General features: G+C 43.0%; 1 protein-coding gene across 1 annotated transcript; it reads left to right on the forward strand.

Moving 5' to 3' along the window:
- Positions 1 to 3,493: 3,493 nt before the first annotated feature.
- On the forward strand, positions 3,494 to 4,441 carry LOC142464564 (olfactory receptor 6M1-like). Its single transcript, XM_075567933.1, has one exon. The coding sequence runs from the start codon at positions 3,494 to 3,496 to the stop codon at positions 4,439 to 4,441; it is 948 nt and encodes a 315-aa protein (XP_075424048.1).
- The last annotated feature ends 8,476 nt before the right edge of the window (positions 4,442 to 12,917 follow it).

Raw genomic sequence — 12,917 nt, forward strand, 5'->3', positions numbered from 1 at the left:
TTTGGGGTCAGATATCAGAGGATAAGTGCTGCATGTGGTAGGGGTGAGGAGCTTGTTCAGATAGAAGGGTAGCTTGCCCAGAAAGTATTTGAAGGCAAGACAGGAAAGATTAACTTTGCGCCTAGACTCGTTATGTCCCATTACAAAGCAAAGATAGTACTCTCCACCAGTTGAGGTTAAGAAGTGAATTTACTTAACCAATGTTCAAGTCCCAAACTAATCTGGTCATTTCCTCTTATCGCATTAATGGCTGTTATAGTCACAGTATCTTCAAAAACCACAAAGAGAGGAAGATTTGTAGTAAGAGGAAGTCTTAAAGACTATGGGGGGGGGAGGGAAGGGGGAGGGGAACTATTTACACCATCTTTGTACAGCAAACATAAGTTACCCACGAGCAGAGGAGGAACTAGGTATTTTTGCGCCCGGGGCAAGTTCTACCAACTGGACCCCCCTATTTTATTTTTTTAGAACCACGGCAACACAATTCTGTAATTGTGAATCTTTAATATGTCCTAACTCTCACTCCCTTTCTCGCTCGCTCCCTCCCCCTCTCTTGCTTTCTCTCTTCCCCTTTCTCTATCTCACCTCAAATGTTGATCCAAGGAATAATCTGATTGCCAATTCTTGGAGTCAGGAAGGAATTTATTTTTCCCCTTATGAGATATCATTGGATGATATGCCACTGTTTTTTTTGTTTGGTTTCCTCTGGATCAATATACTGTAAGTACAGATATAGGATAAAGTATCTGTCGTCTAAATTTGGCATAGGTTGAACTTCATGGACATATGTCTTTTTTCAACCTCATCTACTATGTAACTATGGGCCTCATGCAGAGAGCATAGAATTTTAAAATTGGCGAATTTCATAAAAAGTAGCTTTTTTGGAGAGTTTTATTCTCCATATGCAGAAAAGTGCGAATTCTGCTATGTTTAACATGGATGCGTGTGGCGAGTTTAAATTTGGCGAGATGCGCGCTTCAGAAACGTGTAAAAACAAAATCGCGCCTTTTTTTTCCCCTTTACTATAGGCGGCGAGCGCCATCTTGCCATCTTTTCCTGGCGCGGCAAAAATGCGAGAATCGCGCCATTTTCTTGGCGCGAACAGCCGCTACATGCCGTTCGCACCTCTCTGCATTCGGAGAGTAAAAATAGCGAGATGGAGGTTCTCGCCAGCCGCGAGGCGAGTTTTAGCAATAGAAAAAACAAAATGGCACGTTTTTCGTAACTCGCCATTTTCTGCTGGTTTCTGCGCGAAATTGTACAAAAAATGGCGAATTTCGAAATAACGATGCTCTCTGCATGAGGCCCAAAGTATCTTCTTTGATTCCTTCGGTGATTCAAAATCAGTGTTGATTCTGAAGGCTGTATACTGTATGTAGACTTTATTTGGATAAAAAGTTGAATTTCTATCAAAAAATGTTTAGCTTTGGCTTAGATATAATTGGAGCTGATTTCAGGTATTTGTGTTAAACTGTTGTACAACTGAAGTTGCACTTTGCAAACACCTGTGTGTGTGGACATATAAAGTAAATTGACACTTTGCAAAAGGGAGAACATGAACTATTTATAATCTTCATTTTGTTCCTAGTACAATAGGAGTTACTGTGTTAAATGAATATGCTACCACATGATTAGGATCAATAAACATGAATATGTTTGACAATGAGGAGAATGTCTTTACTCAGTGGTTCTCAATCCCCTTGATAGGTGAGGATATCCCACGAGGAAAAGCAAAAGACAAATATAAGAAGCAAAATCAATGCTGTGTCTGCTTAGTGTGTTTTATCCTTTCCAGAACAGTTGCACGAGAATGTGCCCCTTCGGATTTTGACAGATTATCTTCTGGATGACGACACTCAGCATTTACCAAGATATTATTGTAAATGTTCTGATTTGTTGAATTAATTCATACATTTTTACTTGCACCGTGTTTAAGTTCTAACTCTGAAATCTCCAATAGGTTTATATCTTGATGTTTGACTGAGCTCAGTTGATATACAGTAGAAAGATGCCTCAAAATGTAAAATTGAGAATGAATAGGCATCTTTTCTTCACTGAATAGATACAGGTAAGTCTCCTTCTATGCTTAAGAATTACAGAATATTGTTGCATCCCCCTACCCCCAGCACACAGATCCCCTGCCCCCAGCACACAGATCCCCTTACCCCAGCACAAAGATCCCCTTTCCCCCAGCACACAGTCCCCCTGCCCCAGCACATAGATGCCCCTTCCCCCCGCAGACAGATCCACTGCCCCCAGCACACAGATCCTCTGCCCCCAGCACACATATCCCCCTGCCCCAGCACACAAAGACCGATGCCCTTAGCACACAGATCCCCTTGCTCCCAGCACACAGATCCTCTGCCCCAGCACACAGATCCCGTTGTCCCCAGATACCCCTGTACTCAGCACACAGATTCCCTGCACTCAGCACACAGATCCCCTGCCCTCAGCACATGGATTGCTTACCGCCAACACACAGATTCCCTGCCCCCAGCACACAGATATTCTGCCCCAATACACAGACCCACTGCGCCCAGAACACATATCCCCTGTCCCCAGCACACAGATCCCGCTGCCCCCAGATACCCCTGCACTCAGCACACATGTCCCCTGCCTACACTACACAGATCCCCTGCCCCAGCACACAGATCCCACTTCCACAACAGACAGAACCTCTGCCCCCAATACACAGATCCCCTGCCCCCATTACACAGATCCTGCTGCCCCCAGCACACAGATCCCACAGCAGACAGTTCGGTGCTTAATAATTACAGAACATCATTGGATCTGAGAAAGTTAATCTATAGAGCTGCGTGTGTAATTGATAAAACACCTTATTTTCATTTTGAAAAAATAAAATTAAAATTACCCCACTATTATAATCTAAAGATTAGAACTAAGCTTTGTATGAAATCAATTTTCATTGTTTGATAAGATATGCTACATTTGTTTTAGTAGGTTGTGATAACTTATAATGGGCAGACATGAAAGTTTTTCTTGCATTAAGTTACAGTAGTATTCAGGGGTTTACAGATCTCACATGTCTCTTCATGTGTACTGACATCCTTGCTGGTCCACCAAAAGGTACAGTACAGTACAGTATATCAAAACCTACAACATATCTCCAATTCTACAGATCCCATATGGCCTTTAGAACTGTGAGCTACATGATTCGATAGGACAATTTAGCATTAGGTAGGTATTTGTCTAAGATTCTTATCTTGGGGATAAATGAAGGTTGAATGCCTCAAAACAAATGTACGGTTAGGTTTTTATATCTATTAGAGGGGGGGCCCTCAGTTCTATGTTTGTTTTGTAAATAAAATTGCATTCTTTTTGAACTCTAATATATTCATCTTTACTCAAGTCAAATCTCCAATTTATTTACAGCCAAAAAGGAAAAAGGTTATATGTTTATTGGATTAAGACACTCCTTCTTCCAGCCTTTGTTAAGGTTGACAAACCAATGAAGCCCAATGAGTAATTAACAATGGAGTGGGTTAATCGGACCAGCCTTGTGGAATTCACTATCCTCGGTTTCCCTGGCCTTATGGCTGAACCGGTTTTCTCATTTTTCATCTTGCTGATCATTTATATCTTTAACGTGGCTGGAAACACCCTAATCATTATAGTGACAAGGATGGACCATCATCTCCACACGCCCATGTACTTCTTCCTTGGTAATCTTTCCTTTGTGGACATCTCTTTTACTACAGTCACCTTACCCAAAATGTTGGCCATATTCCTCTCTCAGAAAAGGACCATCTCCTTTGCTGGTTGCATGACTCAGATGTATTTTTTCTTAACAATAGGAACCACAGAGTGTTTTCTCCTTGCAGTAATGTCTTATGATCGCTATGTAGCCATTTGTAATCCTTTAAAGTATACGCTTATCATGAGGAGGGAAAGCTGTGTCCTTATGGTCTTGGGCTGTTGGATGACTGGTGTCCTCAGTGTTCCCCTTCCGATTATTTTAATCTCCAGGTTGCCCTATTGTCAATCTCATGTCATAAACCATTTTTTCTGCGACATTTCTCCTGTTATACAACTTTCTTGTAGTGACATTCATCACCTCGAGGTGTTCTTTTCCTTTGTGGCATCTGTAGTCATCCTGGGAACAATTCCAGTTATCCTAATGTCCTATGTACACATCATACTGACCATTCTACGCATCACATCATCCACTGGTAAGAAGAAGACATTTTCAACATGTGCTTCACACCTCACTGTTGTTCTAATTTATTATGGCACCATCATTTTCATGTACATCCGGCCAAAGTCCAAAAGTAACCTGGATCTGGATAAACAAACATCTGTGTTTTATTCTGTTATAATCCCTACTCTAAACCCCCTTATTTACAGCCTCCGGAATACTGAAATGAAGAATGCTTTGAGGACATTATTCCAAAATAGGCTTCTTTTCCCAGTCCTTTCCTAGAAAAGGCACTTCATTTTACGTAACAATGTATTCGTAACCTCAAAAATGACGATAGACGTGAACTAATATATACAGTGCAAGGCTAAAATCCCCAATGGAGAGACGGCAGAGAGTATAGACCAGTAGATATAAGTTTCTCTACTAGGATAAATTATCCTTATACTGGGGGAACATAGGACATATAACCGGAACATTAATATACACAGAAAGTGAATCAGGTTATATCTAGTTAGACGCACTACATAGGAGACATCCTAAAGCCAATAATTGTGTTGGTATAGAGCCTTATATACTAGAGTAGCAAAGCCATGAGTATTGCCCAAAATAATGCATCTACGTACTGTATAAATCACTTATATAATGCAATACCATATAAGTATAACATCCACTCTCAGTAGAAATGCTGATGATATCAGATGGTGGTACCATAATATATCTATAACATCTAAGCAGATATTGACAGTCTGTAGGGATATATGTCCCCAGCGTGGTATAAACCCTCTTCAGATGTATATATATAGGGACATATGAATGTAAAATACTGTTGGTATATAGTATCTTAGCCAAGTATATACAGTATTCATAGGATACTGTCATATAGCCTCTAGATATACAATTAGAGGTAGGTGGTTAATGGCTATGAGTAGCTATATATAGGGGGAGAGAAAGCCCTCTGTGTAGAATGATAATAAGACCATGTCTCTGTGTGTGCCGCCTTGTGTTCCCGACAGGTTGACTCGCCGCCTCTTCTAGTGAGGGTCACTTGTGGCAATATGGCAAACAATACATAGGAGAGACACACAGGCAACTCAAGGTTAGAGTTCTGGAGCATCTTGGCTCCATACGTAATAACCTAGATACATCGGTTGCCATACATGTGGCTGAGGTACATAGATACTACCGTTCTCAAATTTGTAGGTATTGAACACATACCCTGGGGTCCACGGAAAGGCAATTGTGACCGTAAACTCCTTCAAAGTGAATGTCGATGGATTCACACACTAAAGGCGCTCACTCCTCATGGTCTGAATGAGGGTTTCAATTTTTCCTCTTTTTAAAAAAAAAACTATTAATGGATATTTACACTATATATTTTATATTCTTTACTCTTTAGGTCACACATTTAAAATGTATTCTTTAACACTTGCCATATTGCCACAAGTGACCCTCACTAGAAGAGGCGGCGAGTCAACCTGTCGGGAACACAAGGCGGCACACACAGAGACACGGTCTTATTATCATTCTACACAGAGGGCTTTCTCTCCCCCTATATATAGCTACGCATAGCCATTAACCACCTACCTCTAATTGTATATCTAGAGGCTATATGACAGTATCCTATGAATACTGTATATACTTGGCTAAGATACTATATACCAACAGTATTTTACATTCATATGTCACTATATATATATACATCTGAAGAGGGTTTATACCACGCTGGGGACATATATCCCTACAGACTGTCAATATCTGCTTAGATGTTATAGATATATTGTGGTACCGCCATCTGATATCATCAGCATTTCTACTGAGAGTGGATGCTATACTTATATGGTATTGCATTATATATGTGATTTATACGTAGATGCATTCTTTTGGGCAATACCCATGGCTTTGCTACTCTAGTATATAAGGCTCTATACCAACACAATTATTGGCTTTAGGATGTCTCCTATGTAGTGCGTCTAACTAGATATAACCTGATTTACTTACTGTGTATATTAATGTTCTGGTTATGTGTCCTATATCCCCTGTATAAGGATAATTTATCCTAGTAGAGAAACGTATAGCTACTGGTCTATACTCTCTGCCGTCTCTCCATTGGGGATTTTAGCCTTGCACTGTATATATTAGTTCACGTCTTCCGTCGTTATTGAGGTCACCAATACATTTTAATTATTTTATTTTAATTACACATGACTGCTACCGTCGTCTGATCACTACTCCCTCCATACTAATAGGTGCTTGGGACTAAATATATATGTAAATTATTGCTTGACCTGAAGAAGAGAGGATAACTCTCGAAAGCTTGTCCTATGACATAAATTGTTAGTCCAATAAAAAAGGTATCACCTAATACTGAAGAACTCATTTATTCTACATTATGTATATAGATTTTAAATTTTCCTGATATCTAGACTTTTGAGTGCAACTCCATAGGGCTTTAGTGACCCCTGGTGGTCATTTGTTCAAGTGACCATGTAATATTGCATGATAAAAGCTAATACTGCTCACTGTGTGATCCAGTCTGCATTTAACATTCAGCAATCTCTAGTGAAGCTTCCAAGTGTCACATCGTTTTCTTTAGCATCATAGACGGCAGTGTCTCTGTTTCTTGCACTGTACAGCAGACCCGTGTGTGGCAAAGCATTACTGTATCAAATGAGTTAGGTAATATAAAGGATTATTTTAGCAATCAAATATTTGAATGCCTTGCTTGGTGGCCCCAAGTGAAGCCTCACATTCTTCAGTGGGTGGGGTCTCCTGAAAGTAATCAATAAGCTGTGAGGATGAAGAAGTTGGAGAGCTGTGCATGGGCATTGGGAAGAGATGCATCAGAGTTAGTGACAGTGGAGCAGAAGACATTGTGTGTAAATTAATAACCTAGTTCTGCACAAGACTAAACAGTGAGTATTTTCTAACGTGAATATCATAGCACTGTGACGTTATTATGGTATTATCACGGGAGACCAGTACTTTTACACCGAAACCACCGGGTTCAATAGCACCAGTCGGGACAAAGTTGTTGAATAAAATTAGGTTTATTCTGGCAAGCCAGCAGACAAAACAAAGATGCACAAAACAAGATACAATACCAAAAGGGGGACCTAGGGAGTAGACTCTAGCCTCACTAGGTGCAGGGGTGCGTCAAGTAGGCTTGCCCTGTCCACTGCTCATCCGGGTATCCCAGAGTGCTGATCACACAGCAGCTACTCTGCAACTTCTGCCAGTTGGATTCCACGACACGCCCTGTACTCTGTCTCACAGAAGGCCACAAACTGTCATACTCCAAAGATGTTCTCCCTCAAACTCCAGGGATGGTCTGTTGCTCTGATCAGCAGTGCTCCTTACATAGATCACAAAACACTTTACTTCATATTGCTTGCTCACTAGACTGGGGGGATTGCATTTACAGGGAATAAAGTGCTTTGGAACACATTCTTACATACATAGTGAATTTCTTGTTCTCCCCAGATATTAAATACATTTGGCTGAATTACACTTTACTGCGACAGACAGTATACATGGTTTTAGGGGTATTTATGTTCACTTTTATTTTGTGATGCCAGCAAAAGTGGAGCAATTCTGGAGCAAAATACTGTAACTCCATCATACAGTATGTATCAAAGCAAATTGGACTCAGTAAAAATATATGCACCTGGATTGAAAACTGATTGAAGGATAGACAACAGAGTGTTGTCATACATTTTCAAGTTGGGCTAAAGACGTGAGTGGAGTACCTCAGGGGTTGGTACTGGGACCCCTGCTTTTTAACTTGTTTATTAATGACCTTGAGGTTGGCATCGAGAGCAAAGTCTCCATCTTTGCTGAGGACACTAAATTGTGTAAGGTAGTAGAATCAGAGCAGGATGTAATTTCTCTCCAGAAGGACTTGGAGAGACTGGAAACTTGGGCAAGTAAATGGCAGATGAGGTTTAATACAGATAAATGTAAGGTTATGCATTTGGGAAGCAAGAATAAACAGGCGACTTACAAATTAAATGGGGATAAATTGGGGGAATCCTTGATGGAGAAGGATTTAGGTGTGCTTGTAGACAGCAGGCTTAGCAATAGTGACCAAAATCATGCAGTAGCTGCAAAGTCAAACACGATCTTATCTTGCATTAAACGGGCAATGGATGGATGGAAAGTAAACATAATTATGCCCCTTTACAAAGCATTAGTAAGACCAAACCTTGAATATGGAGTACAATTTTGGGCACCACTCCTTAGGAAAGACATTATGGAACAAAAGAGAGTGCAGAGAAGAGCCACCAAATTAATAAAGGGGATGGACAATCTAACTTATGATGAGAAGTTAGCTAAATTAGATGTATTTACATTAGAAAAGAGGCGTCTAAGAGGGGATATGGTAACTATATACAAATATATCCAGGGACAGTACAAGGCACTTTCAAAAGAACTATTCATCCCAAGGGCAGTACTAAGGACTCTGGACCATCCCTTAAGGTTGGAGGAAAGGAGATTTCACCAGCAACCAAGGAAAGGGTTCTTTACAGTAAGGGCAGTTAAAATGTGGAATTCATTACCCATGGAGACTGTGATGGCAGATACAATAGATTTGTTAAACAAAAATGTTGGACATCTTTTTAGAAAGGAAAGGTATACAGGGATATACCAAATAAGTATACATGGTAAGGATGTTGATCCAGGGATTAATCCGATTGCCAATTCTTGGAGTCTTTAAGGAATTTATTTTTCCTTTTATGAGATATCATTGGATGATATGTCACCGGGGTTTTCTTTTTGCCTTCCTCTGGATCAATATACTGTAAGTATGGATATACAGTAGGATAAAGTATCTGTCTTCTAAATCTAGCATACTGTAGGTTGAACTTGATGGACGTATGTCTTTTTTCAACCTCATCTACTATGTAACTATGTAACTATGTAAAGAAAAAAATTCAATTGAAATCAATAGGATTTTATTCTTTGATTCATCTTGTGCAGTTTTTTTTTTTGCCCCAGAATTACTTCACTTCTGTCTTGATACAGTTCATTAACCCAAAGTTTTATTATGTGGAAAATTATACAAATAATGTGTGTATTTACTGAAGGTTAAGTGGGATGAGTGAAATGGTCCAATGGATGAAAGAGATGTATGTTATATGACCCGGGCATGAAACTGATTATCTTTGGACACCCCCAGCACATCATTCGATCGTGTGATTGTGTATTCTGTTATTCAGCGGGACCCTATTGTTTTACCTACTGTGGTATGTTGTTGTTACAGACAAATAAAAGTATTGGTATTGAAGACGTTTTACTGAATTGTAAGCTTCTCTTGAGAAACTCATTACATTGTTGTATTCATTGATTGCTACGTTTGTAAACCCATGGATTCCTCTCCCCCCCTCCTCTTCCTCCTCTCCCCCCTCCCTCTCCCCCCTCCCTCTCCCCCCTTTCTCCCCCCCCCCCTCCTCCCCTCCCCCTCTGGAGCCCTTAAACCAATGCTCGCTGTTTTAAACACAGCTTTTAAACATAGCCTTGGATGAGATGCAAAGCCAGTAAACCCACTCACAGACAGACTGTTTCGACCTTTTGGGTCTCATCAGTGTGAGGTTGGTTGTACTGGCTTTGCAATTTCAGACTTTGGGTAGGTCTTCACCACACATTATTTAGGTTATTGTGGGTGAAAAGGTGAGTAAAAACCCTCTTATGTGGGGCCCGAAATGAGACACACCCTCAAAACACCCAGGCAGGATGGTGGAGATACCTAAACACGGTACGCACCGAACAAACAGGTCTCTATGACCCCGGATATTCCTGCCAGCTAATGCAACTGCAAGAAAAACCTGGCGGCTGCTGTGAATGAAACTGCTGACGTTTCAAACATAGGAGACCCCGGTACTCCTGATGGAACTGAGTCGTTCAAAGCAAAAAGGCGGGGAAAAGAAAAGAGGGTTTCCAATTACCATGGAAGGATCGGACACGTCCGCAGATACCGTGGAGGAAAAAGGGGGTCGAAATACCTTGCAGCCTAGAGGAAAAGGAAATGGAGAATTCATCCCGCGGATGACAGAATATCCAGAGGGCCCAAGGCAGAAGTCGGGTACCCCAATGAAGTGTCTGTCTTGTGCTGATAGTGAGAAACCCTCAATATATACCAGGGAAGTGGTGGCGGAACCAATGAGTGATGATCACTTGAGTAAGGCCTCATCCAGGGTGTAGGCTTGCTCACTTGCGTGCTCGTGCGCGACGTGTTGAGTCAGTGTGAGGCAATGAGAGCAGCTGTGAGCGCACGTGCGCACGTGAGAGGTCAGAGGAGCGCTGATTGAGGAGACAAATCAATTTGTATTTGTCGTGTGATGGCCGAGTCACGTGAGCGGTTCGCCCAATGAGGGCGACCACGCCCCCCGACACGCCCAATGTGCGCAAACGCCCATTTTCAAACGCCCAGGAATCGCTCCAACTTGCTCAGCGTGTGACATCACCGCGCTCGAGAGTGAGCAAGCGTACATTTACCCTGGTCAAGGCCATGTGCAGCCAATCAGGAGAAGGTGTAAGGAGCCTGGGGGTGGGGCCAAGTAGAAGAGGAAAGAGCATGGAGCAGAGAGAGGTGAGGCTGTGTGTGTGTCACTGTGTGTCACTGTGTGTGTGTGTGTGTGTGTGTGTGTGTGTGTGTGTGTGTGTCACTGTGTGTCACTGTGTGTGTGTGTGTGTGTGTGTGTGTGTGTGTGTGTGTGTGTGTGTGTGTGTGTGTGTGTGTGTGTGTGTGTGTGTTCTGCTCTGTCCAGATGTGTGTGTACATGCCACTGTGTGTTCTGCTCTGCCCTGGTGTGTGTGTGTCAGTGAGAAAGAGAATAACAGAGAAGGGGGGGGGAGAATGACAGAGAGAGAGGGGGAGTGACAGAGAGAAAGGGGGGAGAATGATAGAGAGATGGGCGAGAGAATGAGGGAAGGAGAGAGATATGGGCGAGAGGTGAGACGGTTGTCTGTAAGCATCTGTTGAGGTCACACCTCAACCATAGAATCCGGACCGTATCACATCCCCATCCGTACAAGCTTACTACCCCGGAAGTGACGACTCCCGATACCGGAAGTGCAGAGGATGAGGAGACGCCGGTTCCAGGCGGAGCAGTGAGAGTCCTGGAGGCTACACATCTATAGTTTTACATGCCTGTTTTAGATGTTGTAACGTAAGTGTGTATTTTGCCTACACCTTTATAAAACATTAGTCCATACAGTCCGCACTGTGGTTGTATTCTGTTTATATTGAGATCACTACATCATCATAACACTGAATAAATACCTAGACACATATACCAGCAGTGAATCCAGGCAGCAAGTGACCTATCCTGAATTTCAGCCACAATAGATTTGGGAAATGCTGTATTTGTTCTAGGAAAATGTGAGTTCCCATTCCACAGAACCTTCCAAATTATTCAGACCCAGTTGAAGCATATTGCACTATGTAGTGTTTTTATGTTTTATTTTTATGGCGATACCTGCACTCCCCAACTCTTCGTTACACTCAGAGGAGGAGAGAGACAGAAACACTGGGGGGAATACATGCTGGGGGAAAGGAGAGATAAAGACATGCTAGAGGAGAAGTGAGACATGCTGGGGGAGCGTTTAGAGACATGCTGGGTGGTGGGGGGGGGAGCAGAAGAGAGAGTTGATGGTGGGGGAAGAGGAGAGAGAGACAGATGCTGGGGAAGAGGAGAGGGATAGACATGCTGGGGGAGGAGGAGAGAGACAGACATGCTGGGGGAGGAGGAGAGAGACAGACATGCTGGGGGAGGAGGAGAGAGACAGACATGCTGGGGGATGAGGAGAGAGACAGACATGCTGGGGTAGGAGGAGAGAGACAGACATTGTGGGGAAGAGGAGAGAGAAAGACATGCTGGGGTAAAGGAGAGAGAAAGACATGCTGGGGTGGAAGGGGAGAGACAGACATGCTGGTGAAGAGGAGAGAGAAAGACATGCTGGGGGGAAGGAGAGAGACAGACATGTTGGAGGGGAAGGAGAGAGAAAAACATGCTGGGTGGGAAGGAGAGAGACAGACATGCTGGGGAAGAGGAGAGAGACAGATGCTGGGGAAGAGGAGAGAGACAGACATGTTGGGGGAGGAGGAGAGAGACAAACATGCTGGGGGAGGAGAAGAGAGACAAACATGCTGGGGAAGTGCAGAGAGACAGACATGCTGGGGAAGAGGAGCGAAAGACATGCTAGGGGGAGGGAAGGAGAGATACAAACATGCTGGGGGAGAGGAGAGGAAGACTTGCTGGGGGAGGGAAGGAGATATAAAGACATGCTGGGGAAGAGGGGTGAGACAAACATGCGGGGGGAGGAGGAGAGAGAAAGACTTGCTGGGGAAGAGGAGAGAGACAGACATGCTGGGGAAGGGGAGCTAGAAAGACATGCTGGGGGGAAGGAGAGAGAAAGACATGCTAGGGAAGTGGAGAGAGAAATACATTCTGGGGGTAAGGAGAGAGAAAGACATGTAGGGGGGGGAGGAGAGAGAAAGATATGCTGGGGAAAATGAGAGAGAAAGACATGCTGGGGAAGAGAAGAAAGACAGACATGCTGGGAAAGAGGAGACAGAAAGATATGCTGGAGGGGGAAGGAGAGAGACAGGCATGCTGGGGATGAAGAGAGAGACAGGCATGCTGGGGGGGGGAGAGAAAGACATACTGGGGAAGAGGAGAAAGACATGCTGGGGAAGAGGAGAGAGAAAGACATGCTGGGGGGGGAGAGAGGCAGACATGCTGGGGAAGAGGAGAGAGAC

The sequence above is a fragment of the Ascaphus truei genome, chromosome 13 (genome assembly GCF_040206685.1).
Source record: "Ascaphus truei isolate aAscTru1 chromosome 13, aAscTru1.hap1, whole genome shotgun sequence".
NCBI lineage: Eukaryota > Metazoa > Chordata > Amphibia > Anura > Ascaphidae > Ascaphus > Ascaphus truei.

Excerpts from the sequence above, each read along its gene's own strand:
- LOC142464564 (XM_075567933.1), top strand. The coding sequence starts at position 3,494 with ATGGAGTGGGTTAATCGGACCAGCCTTGTGGAATTCACTATCCTCGGT.